Below are 20,935 nucleotides of genomic sequence, written 5' to 3' on the forward strand. Positions count from 1 at the left end.
AACCCTGTCTGTTTGTTACTTGCCAGAAAAGATTCCGGCAAGTATGTTAGTTGGTTGGTTTGTTACTTGCCGGAAAAGATTCCGGCAAGTATGTTGGTTGGTTGGTTTGTCTGTCTGCCTGTTTGTCTGTGTGTCTGTTTGTTTGTGCGCAGTACTACGTCTACACCGTTGCACATAGAATCGCCATACTTTACACACATATTTGTCTTGCCCTGGAATAAACTGTGCCCAATTTTTAACTCTCTCGGCCCAAGGCCTCCATTATGACGTCATAATTCGATAATTCGACAAGTACAAAACTTCATCCAATCAAGATGCAATTTCTTGAGCGCCATGTCGGCATAAACTGGTGGAGGAAAAAATAATAATGATGACGTCATCGGTCACGTGGTTCGGCCACCATCTTGGAAAAAACAAAAGACTTTGCACCTCCATATCTCCGAAAGTGCTGAATAGAAAAAATTGAGACATGGCTCATTGAAAAGAACTCTCCATGGGGAATAAAATATGTTAATGATGATGTCATAGTTGCCTCCATTATGACGTCATAATTCGACAAGTACAAAACTTCATCCGATCAAGATGCAATTTCTTGAGCGCCATGTCGGCATAAGCTGGTGGGGGGAAAAAAATGATGACGTCATCGGTCACGTGGTTCGGCCGCCATAGTTGTCCAAAATTGCCGATAAAAAAGTACATTCCGGCAAGTCCTCGGTCTCTGACCGATTTTTCATCTGTCTATCTGTTTGTGCACAGTACTACGTCTACATCGTTGCACATAGCCTCGCCATACTTCACACACATATTTGCCTTGCCCTGGAATAGACTGTGCCCAATTTTTAACTCTCTAGGCCCAAGGCCTCCATTATGACGTCATAATTCGACAAGTACAAAACTTCATCCGATCAAGATGAAATTTCTTGAGCATAATCTAGGAATAAATTAGTTTAAAAAAAAAAAAAATGATGACGTCATCGATCACGTGGTTCAGCCGCCATATTGTTTTAACATAAAAGCCTTAAAAAAACAATGAAAATACATCCTGGCGAGGGTTTGCAATCTCCGATTGCTCCTTTTCTTGTTTTTTTTTTATGTGATTCTTCACCTTTGAGTGATATGGCCAACCAGGTGGAGGTATTCTCTCTACTGAGTGCCGTTCTAGTTTGCAATTTATTCCCCTGCGAATACAATCTAAAACCATGTTTGCTTTACCTAAATATACCTGCCATTGTCCTGTCTGCTTACCTTCGTATATATTACCACCCCCAGATACCTATCTTTATTTTGTGTGACATGATGATAAATGTTCCAAGACTGTCCCTTGCATCATATAATTTATATTTTCATTGTTCTTGCTCATCCCCATCACCTTACATTTCCTTTTGGTTAAACTGCATTTGCCAATCTTTTGCTGATTCTGATAACTTCCCTCTCTGCTATCTACCTTACCTCTCATCCTTGTGTCACCTGCAAATTTGAAAAGCTGACTCCTAACCCCATTGTCCAAATCATTGATTTATGTTATGAATAATCATGGTCCTAGTAATGATCCCTGAGGTACCGCACTTCTCACAACCTCCCAGGCCAACATCCACCCATTCACAGCCATTCTTTACTTCATATCACAAATCCAGTTTCCATTTCAATTGTCTACTCAACCAGCCACACCACAAGCCCTCACCTTAGCTAACAAGCCTTCTATGTGAAACCTTATGAAATGCTTTCTAAAAGTTTAGATACACTACATCTGCTGCATTTCCTTCATCCACCAAATCAGAAACTGCTTCATTGAACTCCAATAAAATTGTTACACATGGCCTCCCTTTGTAAATCTGTACTGGCTGTTTTAAATTCTTTATTTTTTATATACAGGAGTGAGTCTCAAGGAACAACCAGGTAGAACTATCAGTAGGACAAACATCCCAGGAAAGAAGGAACAGAAAAAGTGGAAAGGGAGGAGGGAAGGAAACACTAGCAAGTAAGATGTTTGGGTTCATAAATGTTAATGTGGGTAAAACGATCACGGGACAGAATTGAGGATTACAAGATGTTGGTGCACTCGATGTTTAATGATGAGAAGAGATGGCTCACTTGAAGCCCGATAAGGAAGAGTGGGACAGAATAGCCTATGGAAGACGGTTCCAGATTATGGAAGAAGCAAGAAGTAAAAGAGTTGAGTCATGCAGTCAGCCTGGATTTAAAAAAAAGTTTAACTAGGATGGGGTAACTGGAAGAACACATGCATCTTGGAGTAGATAGAGAGGGTTGGAGAGAGGGTTGGAGAGAGGGTTGGAGAGAGGGTTGGAGAGAGGGTTGGAGAGAGGGTTGGAGAGAGGGTTGGAGAGAGAGAGAGAGAGAGGGAGAGAGGGAGAGAGGGTTGGAGAGAGGGTTGGAGAGAGGGTTGGAGAGAGGGTTGGAGAGAGGGTTGGAGAGAGGGTTGGAGAGAGGGTTGGAGAGAGGGTTGGAGAGAGGGTTGGAGAGAGGGTTGGAGAGAGGGTTAGAGAGAGAGAGAGAGAGAGAGAAAGAGAAAGAGAAAGAGAAAGAGAAAAGAAAGAAAAAAAGAGAGAAAGAAAGAAAAAGAAGAGTGAGCAGAGTGAGCAATATTGGAGATTAGGCAGTAAAAAAAACAGAGAGACCACTAACCTGCCTGTAATGTGAAAACAGAACTTGTGCTTCAGCTTCATCATGGGAAATTCCAATAATTTTGAGACATTTGCAATCCACAGAATATAGCAGACAGATGTGATGCTGGGGTGACAGTCCATAGCAGAGAGCAGTACTCCATTGAGCTATGGACAAATGTATTGTAGAATGTGAGCAGGTTTGATTTAACCTCTTGCAGTGGATGACCAAGGAAATAGAAATGTGGGTTTGTTTGACGATCCTTCTAGAGTGATACAATTAGACGTTGCCATTTTCCTGGATAGGTTAGCATCTATGACTTTACTTGTGAATTATGTATTCCTTTTTGTATTCTCGGGAAGAAAACAAGAAAACCCTCACAATGCTTTGCTTTCAGTTAGCTACCCAATATCCTTTACCTATTTTAAAATCCTATGAGAAAACTTTCTCTATATAATTTGCTCTTATATATATATATCAGCCAACATGTTCCTGCCCTGACCGGACACAGTGTCATTTAACCTTCGCTTCAAATCCCGTACTCCCATTCCTTCAAAACAACACATCTCTTTGTCTACGATCCTTCCTGCAAAATAAATAGTGTCCATATTGCAATAAATACCATCTCCCTAGCATCATCCCTAACTATACTCGCTCTACCTTCAATACTGGCTGCACTCGCTCCAACCTCATCCCTGCCTGCATTTGCTCCAACCTCATCCCTGCCTGCACTCGCTCCAGCCTCATCTCTGCCTGCACTCGCTCCAGCTTCATCCCTGCTTGCACTTGCTTCAGCCTCATCCCTGCCTGCATTCGCTCCAAACCTCATCCCTGCCTGCATTCGCTCCAGCCTCATCCCTGTTTGCATTCGCTCCAGCCTCATCCCTGGCTGCACTCGCTCCAGCCTCATCTCTGCCTGCATTCGCTCCTGCCTCATCCCTGCATGCACTCGCTCCAGCTTCATCCCTGCTTGCACTTGCTTGAGCCTCATCCCTGTTTGCATTTGCTCCATCCTCATCCCTGCCTGCATTCGCTCCAAACCTCATCCCTGCCTGCACTTGCTCCAGCCTAATCCTTGCCTGCATTCGCTCCAGCCTCATCCCTGTTTGCATTTGCCCCAGCCTTATCCCTGCCTGCACTCGCTCCAGCCTCATCCCTGCCTGCACTCGCTCCAGCCTCATCCCTGCCTGCACTCGCTCCAGCCTCATCCCTGCCTGCACTCGCTCCAGCCTCATCCCTGCCTGTATTCGCTCCAGTCTCATCCCTGCTTGCACTCGCTTCAGCCTCATCCCTGTTTGCATTCGCTCCAGCCTCATCCCTGTTTGCATTCGCTCCAGCCTCATCCCTGCCTGCATTCGCTCCAGCCTCATCCCTACCTGCATTCGCTCCAGCCTCATCTCTCAGTACTGACATACACATACACACACATATACACACACACACACACACACACCCTCAGTCCACTGCAGGACAAAGGCCTTCCTCTACCAATATTGTGGGTTTCGGCATAAGTGCATACTTGCCAAGTGCCGGACGTCAAGAGAGTCACAGTAGGAATTTGTAATCTATTCAGGATGACAAATTCACACCCCACTACCTTTCCCACCCCCACCTCCCCCCCACCCCCCTTTCTAATGTTCCTTTTGTTCTGTTGCATCCTGATCTATTCAGTGTTCTAGCTCTAATGCAAGCTTTGACTTTGTATACAAAAAATAACTCACCTACTCTTCAAAAAATATACCGTGGGATCTCTAACACCCATCAATTAATGTGAACAGACAGAACACCTAGCTTAACGTCCATGTAAGGGATGGTGCACTTTGCAGTGTAATGTCTTGCCGATGAAGTACTAATCCAACAGTGTATAAGCAAAGTCAATAATGAGAGTTTATAGATCGGGCCAGGGTAGATGGTTCAGAGTTACATGTGCTACCTTTGTCCTATCCTGTTGGACACACACAGACCGCATGAGCACATATTTGTATTTCAAAAACAAATTTGATGAATCGAATGATTCATACAGGATTTTCCTTTTAACTGATGCATCTCGAATAATGAATGACATTCTTAAGTTTCATTCATTTTTTTTTAATTATAATTTATCATCTTTCTTTTTACCTCATTTGTTCAACCTTGTGTTATTTCACATTTGTAGCACTCTGTGATCCATTCCCACAGTTCCACTTCTCAACTAATCTTTCAAAATATCTTTTAACCCTCACCACCCCCTAAGAGACCATTATTTCACATCGGTCAGATGGGTGAGCAGCACACGCCTTGCTGTATCCTGGTTGAACAGAGTGCAGAATCTTTCCCTGCTCACTCTGTGTGAAGCAACAACCGGAGCTTGTGTTGAGGTGATTGCAAGATAATATACTGTATTGACATGTGTGGTGCTGTGCTTATCACCCCAACAAATGTAGTGCAAGGCTAACTCTCTCACATCATGTTATGTGAAGGACTTCAAGCACTTTTATTAGTTGAACATGAACAAGAACACCAGATGAAGTGTAAACTCTTACTAATTTTGGTGCCTTTCATTTAGTAATAATGGTTGCTGACCAAATATTGTATAGAAACAACGAACAAGTTCAAACAAATTTGTATCAGAAAGGGATCTAATAACCCGACCCGAGTAAATGTCTTTCAATAAAGCAAATAAATTAAATTATACAAGTAGTAGTTGTATCAATAAAATAAAAGGTGATGGTGGACGGTCCTGCAACACACCAATACATAACTACCACATTTTACAGATCAATCCTTCCAGTAAAGCTTGATGGAGTACGACTCTCCCCTATGGGCTGGTACTCCTGCCTCACGCCTTGCTCAGCTTGACGCCATGGAAACCAAGACCTTCAAACTTATTGCAAAATTTCTCGATGAAGATGAGTCTATGGCCCTATCACTTTACCATTGCAGACAGGTCGGTGGTCTCTCGGTCTTCTACCGCCTACTTTCTGGGGCTTTGTCCCCCTCCCAGGTTTCAGCTGGGTGCACACGGTCCGCCATCAGCCGTCTTCTGATGAAACTCCCAAAATCCAGAATCGCTGCTCACGTCTACTCATTCGTTTCTCTTTTTTCCCGACTATGAAATTAACCTCCACATTCTCTTCAACCTCATTCTTCCCGACAGGTCTTCAAGACAGCTGTTCATCACCATCTTATATCATGGTGCTGAAGGACAACATAATGGGCCCCATCAAGGTCCCCCATCCAAATCCATGATTGTTTCGATTACTGTTAATCTTTTCTTATAACTTAGCACTCTTCATTTTCACTTCTTTATTACCTCTGCCACCGAAGGTGGATGGACGTTATGTTTTCACCCCTGTCTGTTCCGTATGAGGAAAATTTTAAATTTTTCATATGTTGGTCTGTCTTGTTTGTTTGTTTTTTCTCTGAGTGTGATAAGTTGTGAACACTTTCAGATATCTTTGTCCAACTTTACCAGAGGATTCTGAAGGACAAAAGTGAGGATGTCAATGTTTTTTTGACAATATACGTTTACGGTCAAGGTTTCTGGTTTGTCCGGGCAATATCTCAGCCATACTTTGAGCTGGGAAGCTGAAATTTGGGCACAATAGTGAACAAGTGCTTCAACAAAAACAGTATTTTATATTTTTGATTAATCAATCAATTGATTAATTACTTAATTATTATTGATTTATTAAATACTTATTATTTTCTTTCTCAAGAGGTGCCTGACATCTCAGGAACCTCTTGAGCTAGGAAGCTGATATTTGGACACAACAGTGACCAAGTGATTTGGCTATAAAGGGTATTTTTGACGTATTGATTAATCAATTAATTAGTTAATTATTCGATTAATTGCTTAATTAATTTTCAAAAGGTTACAGAATTGGATGAAGCAGTGGTGGTTTAGGTATGATATTAGCCAATTTATTTGGAAATTAGTTATTTTAATATTATTATATATTTATTTTAATTATAATTTCCACAATTTAAATTACACAATCACTTATTATTAATTCTCTCGATTTTCATCATACCTGTCATAGTGGACCAGCCAAATCACACAAAAAATCTTTGGGTGGCATTTCCTGTTAAAAGCAGGCATCCATGCTGGATCAATTGCTTGGGGGATGTGGAAAAAAATGTGGGTGGATGCCACCCTGGATTTTGACCTTGAAGGTCATTTTCAAGGTCAAATGTACCAATAAAGGGTAAAAACAGGTATTTTCTCTGTTATTTTTTTTACAGCATTTTCTGTTGCATGTCGCAGCAAGCATCCATACTAAATCAATAAATTGCCTGTGGGATGGCTAAAAATATGAGGGTGGATGTCACCCTGGATTTTGACCTTGAAGGTCATTTTCAAGGTCAAATTGAACAAAGAATAATGTTTAAAATAGGCATTTTCTCACTAACTATACTAATAGGTGAATACACAAGTGTCTTTGGGCATGATTTGATGTGCTTGATATCCTGCAAATGTTTAAGTGTTCACTGGCCTGCAGGATTGCAGCAGTCAATGGCGTCACAGCCACAGGCAGTGGTGCACTTGAGGTCCTGTCTGTAACAGCTGCAACGAGCAGTTCTGCACTTTGATTTGCATCCACAGGTGACAAGGTGGATGTAGGCACCTGGAACAGATGGCAGCCTGGTCCAGATTACCTGCAGATTACCAGACTCCAGCTTCCATCCTGGTGTTTCACTTCGAGAGGGGACTATGATGTTCTCCTGGTCTGCCTGTAACCATATCTTGGCCTGGTAGTTAGCACGAGCTATGTGTATCAAGGAAGTATCACTGAGTTTTCTGGAAAAGGAGCCACAAAAGGATCCACTTTGTGGCTTGATCAGCTGGGACCTGGTTGAAACGTCGTTGACTTCTCTTCACCACAAAGTTTCCTTTGAGAAATTCTGCATGTACTTCTGGTGCTGTCTTCTCTAGCCCCTTCATGTCAGCCAAGTAGACTGGGCCCCATCGTGCATAGTTGGTGTGGTCATATATTGTGAGCCCCGGTAGCATTCCAGCGAATGCCTCCAGGTGCAGGTTCCAGTTGCCATCCCTTTCAGCTTGGATGAAGTCTAACAAGACCTCCACCATCTTCATATACGTCAACCAGAATCTGTAGTTTGGGTTCTCTGCATATTGTGCAGAAAATTCTTCCAGGAGGTCTTGGATGTTGGTACCTCCTAGAACTTGTGATAGCTTGTACACGGCCGTGTTGAGATCGTCCCAGTTACCGTCTTTCTGTCTGAACTTCTGAGACACCAGCTGGGCCAGTTCCTTGAATTTAGCATCATCGGCATGACCATTTTCTACCAACCACATCTCAAACTGTGGCCACAGGATATGCCAAAGTGCTTCATAGGTCAGCCTGTGACCCCGGACAGCACGGTAGTATGCTTTTCCCTCCATCATGGTCTCAGTGGTGTTTGTGGCATACACGCCGGATTCAGTCCACAAATCATCGAGACCAGCAATCTCCATATGTTGCCCAATGGCCTTCAGGAAGTTGAAGCAGATGTGTAGGCCCCCCATCACGAAAATGACGTTTTCAAACTCTGGGTTGGCCCATACCAGCTCCTTGCCCCGGCTGTACAATGGTTGATCTGCAGTGATGATTGGATGCTTCAGGCCAAGGTGATCTGAAATGCTGGCAAACCGATTGATGACAGTGGTCATGGTATCATTGTCATCAGCTTGGGCCTGAAGAATTGGCAGCATACCCGCTGTAGTTGCGGGTGGGTCAGTGAGACTGATTGCCTCATTGAAGGCCCTCCATGCTGGAACTGCATGAACCTCATCATGAAAGCGGGAGACCACCCACTCAGTCTTTCAACCTTGCCTCCGGCCTTTCTTTGTCATTGTCGAACCAGCCATCTATGTCTATCTTGTTAGCTTCACTGAAGGAGGGTGAGGGTCTCTGGCCAGATGGTAGTCGAGCCTGATCAATAGCTTGAAATGCTTTCAGAGCATCAGATTTGATTGCCCTGGACCTCACGATCCCCCTTTCTGTTGGACTGTCATCTGATGGTGCTGGTCCTCTCTGCCACACCATCATCTGTGTACAGTGAAAGGTATTCTTTCCATCCAGTGTGGCTTCAAGGACGTCAATGTTGTCACAGGAATAGTGGACCATCCTCCCCATGGCAATGTTATCTGGGATGTAGACATTGCCATTCATGGCAAACTTGTCGAGAATATCCTCTGCTATGGAGGTGTCGATTCTTCTGACCGTGTCGATGCCAATGGTATGGTTGGCGGCATGGAAAAGATCTAGCAGAGCCTCAGATCGTGTAGCTTGGTGAAGAGCCATCCCCAGCCCAATGTGCTTTGGTGTCAGTTTCCGACTGTGGGACACTGCATACACAATGTCCTGAGCTATGCTACAAGCTTTCCGCCTGATGTCGCCATCATCCACCAGACCCTCATTCACGACATCGGTACCTCCAAACAGGAGCCGGAGGAACAAGTAGAGGCTATCTGGGATCACCTGTGCCACATGCTCCTCATAAATTCCTCGCCACATGCTGGGATGTCCTGGGGTGTCAAGATTGTCTTGCTTTATTTGGAGCGCAACGTGCACCATGTCTTGGAAGATGTTGTTCTCTTGGAAGCCTATTCTTTCGCTGTATTCTCCTTCATCTCATGTAGACTCCGAATCAGATAAGAACATGGAATGTTGAGATGACTTTGTGAGATGTTTCGAAATGATGACATCTGATTGCTCACCAGGATACATCAGCAAGTGCCCTTGAGAGAGGGGTCGGACGTAGCTGGCTTTCGATCCGACTGACTGTTGGACTTCTTCATAGAACGTTGATCGTCTCTTGTACCTCAGAGGCACCTGTGCACCCTCTTCCCTGCAGATGCTCTCATACCGGACCCATACTTTCCCCATGTCGTATACATGACCCTGGGACAATCCTCTGGTTAAGTCCATACATAGCCTGCCCATGCACCAGTCTCTGTCTGCTCTTTGTGATGTTGATGTTGCTTTCTGCCTTTTGCATCTTCACTCAAAAGCAACCCAGCAAGGTAGATGGTAGCATCCCTCGGCTGCAATCAAGTCACTAACCCCTGCCAGTCGTGTCCTCATTACCAGATCCGATTTTGCATATTCAGTTATTTCTGTTGACTTCCCCAGCGTGGTCACTCTGTGAAGTGGTACCTTGCTTTGCTGCTGGCAAAAGATGCATTTCTTCCAGTCAACAGCAGGTAAGGAGCTGTGTCGTGTTGGTTGTAATGCAGTACTGCTGGAAGGGCCTGCCTGAACATCAGTACTGGTACTAGATGGCAGACGTTGTTTTCTCAGTCTGGAGAGCTTGGAGTCCGATGTAAATACACTGTAGCATGTCTTGTGCCACTTGACTTCTAATCCTTCAAAGTTTGATTCAGATAGTGCCTCGAGTCTTTCTATGATGTCCACGTTGCTTCTATCACACAGTTTTCTCCGCTCCGCTGCAACCACTTTAGCTCTCTTTTTCCCTTGAGATGACCCTGTGCGAAGGTCAGCAACTGGCGTAGTGTTCTCACAGAAAAAGCATGATGCAGATTCTGTGACTCTCTGTCCACTTTTCCACTTGAGTATGGCCACTGGCTCCATCGCGTCAACCAGGGCTCAACTGCAAAGGCAGGATGCTGAAAAAAGGAAGCAAAGCAAATATTAATTACTTTACACAACACATTTGACAAACATTTTGAGACAATATTTTCTTTCACATTTTTTCATACAAAATTATGTGATACCTTTGCACAATTCAAGTATAAATTCACGATTATTTATTTATAATTATTTATTTATAATGATATCACTGTGTTTATCTTCAGGTCTGACAAAGAACACCACTTTTTCACAAGCTTTCCACACACCCCAAGCATTCAACATGGATGCCTGTTACTAGTGTTACTACACAATAGAAAATGCTGTCAAAACATAGGCGAGAAAATATCCATTTTTTTTCTATTTTAGGGGGTCAATTGACCTAGAAATTGACCTTGAAGGTCAAAAACCAGGGTTGCATCCAACCACTTATTTGTTCCCAACCTACAAGCAATTGATGCAATGCAGATGCCTGTTTCTACATTCAACAGAAAGTTATTGTAATATAAAATATAGGCTCGAAATACCCATTTTTGCATGTTTTAGGTCCATTTGACCTTGAAAATGACCTTCAAGGTCAAAATCCAGGGTGGCATCCACCCACATAATTTTCCACACACCCCAACCAAGTGATCCAACATGGATGCCTGCTTTTAACAGAAAATGCCATCCAAAGTGTTTTTAGAGCACTTTTTCATAAATAGCTGGTCTACTATCAGGCTACAGCTTGATGTCTGTCCTTCCTTGTAACTTGGCAAAAAAAATTATTTTTGGACAAGTATGTCGGTCATTCCGGTTTGTCTGTCTGCTTACTTATACTTGCCTAATGGTCACAATTTTAAACCGATCTTCACAAAACTTTACCAAACGGTAGAGTTTGTAGTGAGACAAAATCCTATTTATTTTTGAGGTCAAAAGGTCAAGATAGGCCAAAGGTCAACCACTTTCTTTCAAATTTTTTAAATCCTCAATTTTCATCCGATTGACTTGAAATTTGAATAGCATTTTCATATCAGATAACTGAATTCAACAACCAACTAGTTTTGAGGTCAGCATAGGCCAAAAGGTCAACATAAGCCAGAGATCAACCACTTTCTTTAAAATTTCTAAAATCCTCAATTTTCATCCGATTGACTTGAAATATGAATAGGATTTTCATATCAGCAAACTGAATTCAACCACCATGTATTTTTGAGGTCAACATAGGCCAAAGGTCAACATAGGCTTAAGATCAACAACCATTTCAAATTTCTAAAATCCTAAATTTTCATCTGATTGACTTGAAATTTGAATAGGTTTTGCATATCAGCTAACTGAATTCAAACACCAACTAGTTTTGAGATCAGCATAGGCCAAAAAGGTCAACATAGGCCAAAGGTCAACAACAATTTCAAATTTCTAAAATCCTCAATTTTCATCCGATTGACTTGAAATTTGAATAGCATTTTCATATCAGATAACTGAATTCAACAACCAACTAGTTTTGAGGTCAGCATAGGCCAAAAGGTCAACATAAGCCAGAGATCAACCACTTCCTTTAAAATTTCTAAAATCCTCAATTTTCATCCGATTGACTTGAAATTTGAATAGGATTTTCATATCAGCAAACTGAATTCAACCACCATGTATTTTTGAGGTCAACATAGGCCAAAGGTCAACATAGGCTTAAGATCAACAACCATTTCAAATTTCTAAAATCCTAAATTTTCATACGATTGACTTGAAATTTGAATAGGATTTTCATATCAGCTAACTGAATTCAAACACCAACTAGTTTTGAGATCAGCATAGGCCAAAAGGTCAACATAGGCCAAAGGTCAACAACAATTTCAAATCTCTAAAATCCTCAATTTTCATCCGATTGACTTGAAATTTGAATAGGATTTTTATCAGCAAACTGAATTCAAACACCAACTAGTTTTGAGATCAGCATAGGCCAAAAGGTCAACATAGGCCAAAGGTCAACAACCATTTAAAATTGCTAAAATCCTCAATTTTCATCCAATTGACTTGAAATTTGAATACGATTTGCATGTCGGTTTATTGAAACCAACCTCCAACTATTTTTGAGGTCAACATAGGCCAATAGGTCAACATAGGCCAAATTTCTAAAATTGTAAATTTTCATCTGATTAACTTAAAATTTGAAGACTATTTGCATATCAGGTCACAGAATTCAACCACCAATTATTTTTGAGGTCAAAAGGATGCTCTACTGAGTGCCATGCTACTTTGTTATCTTTTGCCAAGTGTTGCTCTATGAGTGATTTTTTTATTTTCTGTTTGTTTGTCTATTTGATTGTGAACAGGATATCTTAAAAGGTTGTGGACAGATTCAGACGAAATTTGGTGGAGAGGTTGGGTGTGTGACAAGGACGAAATGATTTTATTTTGGTGAAGATTTGGATGCCGATCAGGATCTGAGAATTTTAAAGTGGTTTTTCACCATTGAGTGATAGGGCAAAAAACGATATATGGCATGATATCTCAAAATGTTGTGGACGGATTCGGCTGAAACTTGGTGGAGAGGTTGGGTGTGTGAATGAAGAATCGATTCAATTTTGTTGAAGATCTGAATATGGATCCGGATACGAGAATTTTAAAATCTCTAAGTGATTTTCACCATTGATTAATATGACCAAAAACGATATTCAGTATAGCATGGTATTTCAAAAAGTTGTGGATGTATTATGACAAAACTAGGTGGATGATGTTGGGTAAGCCGATTAGATTTTGGTTCAGGTCCGCATCCAGATCTGACCTATCATTGGGATACAAAACGTAAACTGGTCAGCCTGGCGAGGTGTGCGCTCTACCAAGTGCCGTTCTTGTTCAACCTTGCGTTATTTCACATTTTTGAGTTCCCTTTGATCCATACCCACAGTTCCACATCTCAACCAATCTTCAACAACAATGAAAGCTTGTTCATGAAAGCATTTAATATCTGCACGTTATGAGGCCTAATCTTGTAGTGCCCCAAAGCACAAAGACAATCAACAATGCAAATACAGATAATTTTCCATCAAGAAGAAAAATAACCTTCAACGAATTAATTTGCAAATATAATGATGAATACCTTGTATCTCTTGTTCAAAGTCTTTGACCAGCAAACCAAACATGTGGAAAGAAACATCTAAAGAGTAATGCACCCCCAGAGGCCACTTATACATGTACCATACTCCATACTCCAAGGTCATGACTTTATTCCACACTCTCCAAAGAGTTACTCTGTATTAATTAAACCGATGATAATCCACAATGTTTCAGTTTAAATAAAGCAGATTATTACTGTGTTTGTTCAGATTTGAAAAGTGTATTAAAACTTGAAAACTTTCACAATTTTCCCCATCTCCTACATAAATTGTAATAACTAGTCTCAGTAACTTTTATAAATCCTAAGGCCTGTGATAACCAGTTTTTTAAATGGCATCTAGTGATAAAGAGTGTGATTGCTTCCATCGATTTATGATGGAGTCTGCCGAACATACAGTCACGTGAAAAAGTAAGTACACCCCATGTAAAGTTTTGACATTTTCAACATATTTCAACATACAGCTATTTGATCTTTATTTCAACAATATTGATAGATAAAGGTGATATAATATAACAAATATCATGAAACATTTACATTTTGTAGTCCATTGTATAATTTAAATAAACATAAATGCAAATTTCGCATGTGGAAAAAGTAAGTACACCCCGACATTTATCACTACTTCAAATACCTAAAATTAGAATCAGATGCACCAGCTCAGGTGCAAATGATTAGAACATCGTTGGAGAGGATCTTGGAGGAACCTGTCTTATTTATACCTCAGACATTTAGTTGGGTTTGCTCTTTGTTGTTGAAGTGTGCGGCGTCACCATGCCGAGATCAAAAGAGCTCTCTGAGGCCTTCAGAAAGAAGGTTATAGATGCCTACGAGTCTGGGAAGGGATTTAAAAAGATCTCCAAACAATTTGAAATCAATCATTCGACTGTCCGGAAGATCATCTACAAGTGGAGAAGATTCCAAACAACTGCCAACTTGTTCAGGCCAGGCCACCCCAGCAAGTTCAGCCCGAGAGCAGACCGCAAGATGCTGAAAGAAGTCTCTATGAACCCCAGAATGTCATCACCGGACCTACAGGTAGCTCTTGCCACTGTTGATGTCAAAGTGCACGAGTCTACCATTAGAAAGAGGCTGCACAAATTTGATCTACATGGGAGGTGTGCCAGGAGGAAACCTTTGCTGTCCAGAAAGAACATCAGGGCAAGACTAAAGTTTGCCAATGAACACCAAGGCAAAGACCAGCACTTCTGGAACAATGTGCTCTGGACAGATGAGTCAAAGGTAGAGCTATTTGGCCACAGTACCAGAAGACATGTTTGGCGAAAACCAAAGACAGCATTTGACCAGAAGAACCTGATACCAACTGTACAGCATGGTGGTGGAAATATTATGGTTTGGGGCAGCTTTGCTGCATCAGGGCCTGTGCAGCTCACCGTCATATAATCCACTATGAATTCTTCATTGTACCAGAGGGTGAGAGGGTGCTTGAGGATAATGTGAGGCCATCTGTCGGAAAGTTGAAGCTCAACCGAAGGTGGACCTTGCAACATGACAATGACCCTAAACATACCAGTAAATCCACCAAGAAATGGCTGAAAAGAAATAAATGGAGGGTTCTGGAATGGCCAAGTCAAAGCCCGGATCTAAATCCCATCGAGATGTTGTGGGGGGATTTGAAACGAGCTGTGCATGCAAGAAACCCCTCAAACATCGCACAGCTGAAAGAAATCTGCATGGAGGAGTGGGAAAAAAATTCTCCCAGTCGATGTCAGAGACTGGTAGACAGTTATAAGAAACGCCTACTAAAGGTTGTTTCTGCCAAAGGGGGCAATACTACCTATTAGAGCCAAGGGTGTACTTACCTTTTCCACATGCGAAATTTGCATTTATGTTTATATAAATTATACAATGGACTACAAAATGTAAATGTTTCATGATATTTGTTATATTATATCACCTTTATCTCTCAATATTGTTGAAATGAAGATCAAATAGCTGTATGTTGAAATATGTTGAAAAAGTCAAAACTTTACATGGGGTGTACTTACTTTTTCACGTGACTGTACATTATTATTCGCGATCGGCATGACATGGTCAATGCATTGACTGAGAAATTAGTGTTCAGGCCTGTAATGCGATCAGAAAGAAGTTTTGGTACAAGTTTTTCACTATGTGACAGGATGAACTATTTCTAGCAGTGGTTGCAGAATTCAAATCAGAGGGGGATTGCCACATTGTGGAAGCACCAACAGATAGGATCCGCATACAAATTATCATGCCACTGATTAGTTTATCTGCAAGGAGTACAACTCTTATCACACTCCAGGGACTTGTTGATCACTGTTAACAGTTTTTAGATGTGAAAATATGACGGTTGGTATCTGGGTTGGATGATGATTTTGTCTTTGACCTTGAAACATTTAGCTAAATATGAGTTGGGAATGGTTTTTCCTTCATATTAAGTTGGCCATTTGTGGATTAAATGTGAGGCCACTTATGGGACGTTTCTATGTAATAGAATCATTACATGTAATTCATAGGGGGATTTAAAGGAACGTTTCCATGTAATATCAGAGGATTAATTGGAAATTTGAAAATACTAAACTCTTGGAAAACACTGAAGGTTCCTGTTGTTTCCTTCATAATTCATATTTGTTGTTCCATTTCCGAACTATGGAGGAACTTTTGTTTTTTTAAACTATTAAAGTATTGTTCTCTAGCAGAGTACCCACCCTCTAGTCAGGTTCACTATGTTTTTTCGTTCAAAATTTTGGTAGATTAGCAAAACTATACATTTCTGGAATATTCAGAGCATGAGGAATCCAAAAATTAATGTTTGCATTTGCATGGACACCTTTGCGAAAATGACACTCAGGACAGTGATGAAGATCTGTAAAAGCATATTCCTGAACGGTATAGACCTCGTAGATCCTGTGTATAGGACTTATAGTTCAATCTGATACTACCTATAACTTCCTATAACAACCTATAACTTCAAAGGACTTGCAATATCATGTATTATGTAATACAGTTATATCACAAATATGAAGACAATGGTTTTCAATTACCTTTGTTTGTTGCTTTTCTATAATCCTGAGCACTATTTTGAGGCCTTTATTGGATTCCTTAACCCAGAAAACATAGGATTAGCATATTTAATGAAGTCTCTAGGTTGACTAGAAGCCGAGATCGCGCAAAATATGTATTTTATGGCGGCCATTTTGAAAATCCAAAATGGCGGCCATGCAGGTGTCTGTGCAAATGCCAACATTGATTTTCGGATTCTCCATGCTCTGATGATTCCAAAAATGTACAGGTTTGCTAATCCCAAAATTTTGAACGAAATTATATTTGTTAACATAGTGAACCTGACTACTCTGGTTGGGTGGAGTTTGTGCATTACTTGCTGAAAACAAAGTACAGTCTGTATATGAAATATCACGTAATCCAGTTGCTTTGGGACCTCCAATGAAAAGGAGACAATTCTAATTTGGCTCATATGTGCGTAATAGGAGTTTTCTGTCCTATATATCGATGGTCCTTGGTCTCGGAGTAGTTACCGCACATAAAGGCATACAAATATACACATTTTTGCTCTTATTTATAAAAGAAACAAAAAGAGAGAAGAGAAGAGAAGATATTCGTCAGCAAATGGTATTCATAGTTATCTTCTGGATTGATCATCAGATTTATCAGATTTCCTGCACATTTGCAAGCATCGGATTGTTTGTATACCATTTCATTCACTATGTTCTACAGAGTCTGTGGTGCACCTCCAGGAAGCTTTCCAGAAGCAATCCTCTTCTTGATGTGGGTCCGTCATATCTCGAATTCACTGGAAAATCTATTGTATTGTGTATGACCGTTTCCGATAAAACTAGTGGAGGCATGGTTGTTCCCTGTTGCTGGCAGAGACGTTGAGTCGTTCGAAATTCTAGAAGTTGCAGGACTCCTTATCAATTGTGAAAATAGCCGCAACCACAAATCATTATATATACACAGTGCATTCAGAAAGTATTCAGACCGCTTCACTTTTTTCACGTTTTGTTATATTGCAGCCTTATGCTGAAATCGTTTAAATTCATTTTTTCCCTCATCAATCTACACTCAATACCCCATAATGACAAAGAGAAAACAGGATTTTAGAAAGTTTTGCAAATTTATTAAAAATAAAAAACTGAAATATCACATTGACATAAGTATTCATACCCTTTGCTATGACACTTGAAATTTAGCTCAGGTGCCTCCCATTTCTCGTGATCATCTTTGAGATGATTCTACACCTTGATTGGAGTCCACCTGTGGTAAATTCAATTGATTGGACACGATTTGGAAAGGCACACACCTGTCTATATAAGGTCTCACAGCTGACAATGCATATCAGAGCAAAAACCAAGCCATGAGGTCGAAGGAACTGCCTGCAGAGCCCAGAGACAGGATTGTGTCGAGGCACAGATCTGGGGAAGCCTACAAAAAAAATCTCTGCTGCATTGAAGGTTCCCAAGAGCACAGTGGCCTCCATAATTCTTAAATGGAAGAAGTTTGGAACAACCAGGACTCTTCCTAGAGCTGGCCGCCCGGCCAAACTGAGCAATCGGGGGAGAAGGGCCTTGGTAAGAGAGGTGACCAAGAACCCGATGGTCACTCTGGCTGAGCTCCAGAGATCCTGTGTGGAGATGGGAGAAACTTCCAGAAGGACAACCATCACTGCAACACTCCACCGATCTGGGCTTTATGGCAGAGTGGCCAGACGGAAGCCAAACAGTTCAATCTTGGTTTCATCAGACCACAGAATCTTGTTTCTCACAGTCTGAGAGTCCTTTAAGTGCTTTTTTGCAAACTCCAAGCGGGCTTTCTCCCCCGATTGCTCAGTTTGGCCGGGCGGCCAGCTCTAGGAAGAGTCCTGGTCGTTCCAAACTTCTTCCATTTAAGAATTATGGAGGCCAATGTGCTCTTGGGAACCTTCAATGCAGCAGAATGTTTTTGTAGGCTTCCCCCGATCTGTGCCTCGACACAATCCTGTCTCTGAGCTCTGCAGGCAGTTCCTTCGACCTCATGGCTTGGTTTTTGCTCTGATATGTATTGTCAGCTGTGAGACCTTATATAGACAGGTGTGTGCCTTTCCAAATCATGTCCAATCAATTGAATTTTCCACAGGTGGACTACAATCAAGGTGTAGAAACATCTCAAAGATGATCACGAGAAATGGGAGGCACCTGAGCTAAATTTCAAGTGTCATAGCAAAGGGTATGAATACTTATGTCAATGTGATATTTCAGTTTTTTCTTTAAAAAAAAAAAAATTTGCAAAACTTTCTAAAATCTTGTTTTCTCTTTGTCATTATGGGGTGTTGAGTGTAGATCGATGAGGAAAAAAATTAATTTAAACGATTTCAGCATAAGGCTGCAACATAACAAAATGTGAAAAAAGTGAAGGGGTCTGAATACTTTCTGAATGCACTGTATATATATATATATATATATTCCCTGCTAAGTGTGATGAGATGACAGGCATATAGGAGTCGAGCAGGAGTAAATGCCACTCCGTATATACTCCTTCACAGGATGACCTGCCAGTTCATTTCCTGGGGGAGAATCCATTCTGCACTGATGATGGGCAATGAGCTGGAAACGCGTCCGTGTATTGATTCCTTTTCTCCAGGGGATAAGCTGGTGATCTGCCAATAAAAGGCTTCTGTAGGCCGACTGATGATGCAGTTATCAGCGAAGCAACTGAAATTGTTTTATGGAGAGGGCAGCTCGTTGTTTTCCACAGACCTTAAACAAAACACTAACCAATGCAAACCCTACAAATTGAAAATTACATGTATTTTACAAAAATCACATTCTGGGCTGGTACACATACGAAAGTCCAAAATTATTGTTGATGTAAATGTTTCATAATGATATTTGTCTGCAACCACTTTGGTTGCTCCATCACCTTCCAATGGCGCATTAGATCACACATGTTATCGGAAGTCCTTCACTTGCCTGGTGTGGTACGAAGACTATCACAGGACCAAAAGCACGTTGCTTTCAATAGAGAGTTTTTTCCTGTTATTGGGGAGGTTTGTGTGTTTTTTTCTGAATGGTAATAGAAGTCCAAAGAAAAGACCAAAATAACAAAAAAAAGTATACATCCTGAGGATATAAACAAAGGCAAGGGATCTGCAGGCTGTCAAGATCACATTAGTATGCAGCCAAGCAGGGAAGCAATTGATTGGTAATTAAGACAGGTTTTCTGCTGTCAGATGTTTCCTGCAAGTTGATGATTGAACAAACAGCTCCCTGGGTACTGATCATACAAACGATCACTTTATCACCACCACCCCTGCCTCTCTCTTCGTTGTGTGTTTCAGAGATACAGGGAGATGTCTGAGGCTTGGATCCCCAGGCAGGTAAGCCTCGGTCTTTGAAAGTTTTTCTTTGTAATCATTTTGCATTCAGTCGAGGTTATCATTTTTCTGTCTTCTCTACACTCACAGGGAGATACAGTCACTGCCATTAAAAGGATACCTTAAAGGAAGTGCATTCACCTTTTTACTGTTTAATCTGGCTTTGATTGCTCAACCCAACTATAAACTGCCTCCCTGGTGATTTGCAGGCATAGCATTTAATCACCAAATGCGCCATTCCTCGGATGGAGGTTAAGCTGGGCTTCCCACCTTGCAAGCATTAGCTGATTGACATTAAATATCGATCCCACTGCCTTTCAAAGAAGAGTAAGCAAATTAACACCAGCACCCAAGCCTGGCGTTGGCTTAGCGGTTAGGGTGCCGGCTTGGGATCCTAGGATCCTGGGTTCGAATCCCGGTCGATCGCTGAATTAACGCCAGGGGGGTTGACTCAGCCTGTCATCCTTCAGAGGACGGCAAATTGAGTACCAGCTTGCTGGGATGAATGATCACGGTGTGTACCCCGGTTTAGAATAGGTACACCGTATCCCTGCGCATCGTAAGTGCGTGACCAAGGGTTGGCGTCAGGAAGGGCATCCGGCCATAAAACATTGCCTCAAACAGGGAACCATGATTGTCATGGGGCCCACAAGGCTAACCCCCGCTCTAGCGGGGAAAAATGGCCTTAAAACGATCATTCATGCATTCATTCATTCATTCACCCAAGCCAAATTCCAAAATCTTTCAAACCAAACATACAAGGGGCACTGAATCAGCTACTCAGCCCGAAGTACCCCAGAAGTGATGCAGCAAGTAGCAGCATTCTGCATATGCTTGGAATGGAAATGGAAATGTTAATGGAATGGAATGGAAATGCCATTAAGGGATTCTATTTTTGCTGCTTGTTTGCTTTTGCATTTCACTCATTTCTGTGAGTTATAACTACAACATTTATTTGTTTACCTTTACTTTTATATATGTACGAGCAGAGTACCGGTACGCACCCCTTGAGTAGGTCGAGTTTGCGGATTATTTGCTGAAAAAGTACTTTATAGTCTGTTTTGCAAGAAGACTATAGATGTTTGTGTGGTGTACGTCTAAAATGTTATCGGTGGTCTCAAGGTTCAAAGGGTATGTTCCAATAGTAGTTAGCGTCTAAGGGATCGAAAGGGTCTACTCTCACAAGCATGTAAAAAGGGTCTGAAAAGGTCTAAGTGGTCTAAAGCTCTAAATGGTCAAGGGTCCAAACTGTCTGACATGTATGAAAGGTCTAAGGGAGTCAAGGGACTAAAG

General features: G+C 41.5%; 1 protein-coding gene across 1 annotated transcript in view; it reads left to right on the forward strand.

Moving 5' to 3' along the window:
- The window catches only part of LOC137430752 (inactive dipeptidyl peptidase 10), a 789,411-nt gene that overhangs the window by 624,779 nt on the left and 143,697 nt on the right, over positions 1-20,935 (forward strand). Inside the window, exons 12-13 of the mRNA XM_078781820.1 lie at positions 4,856-4,979; positions 19,607-19,645. Of these exons, the coding sequence (XP_078637946.1) occupies positions 4,856-4,979; positions 19,607-19,645 (163 nt within the window). The remainder of the gene's footprint in view (positions 1-4,855; positions 4,980-19,606; positions 19,646-20,935) is intronic.

Source organism: Myxine glutinosa, chromosome 7 (genome assembly GCF_964187855.1).
Source record: "Myxine glutinosa chromosome 7, kmMyxGlut1.1, whole genome shotgun sequence".
Lineage (NCBI taxonomy): Eukaryota > Metazoa > Chordata > Myxini > Myxiniformes > Myxinidae > Myxine > Myxine glutinosa.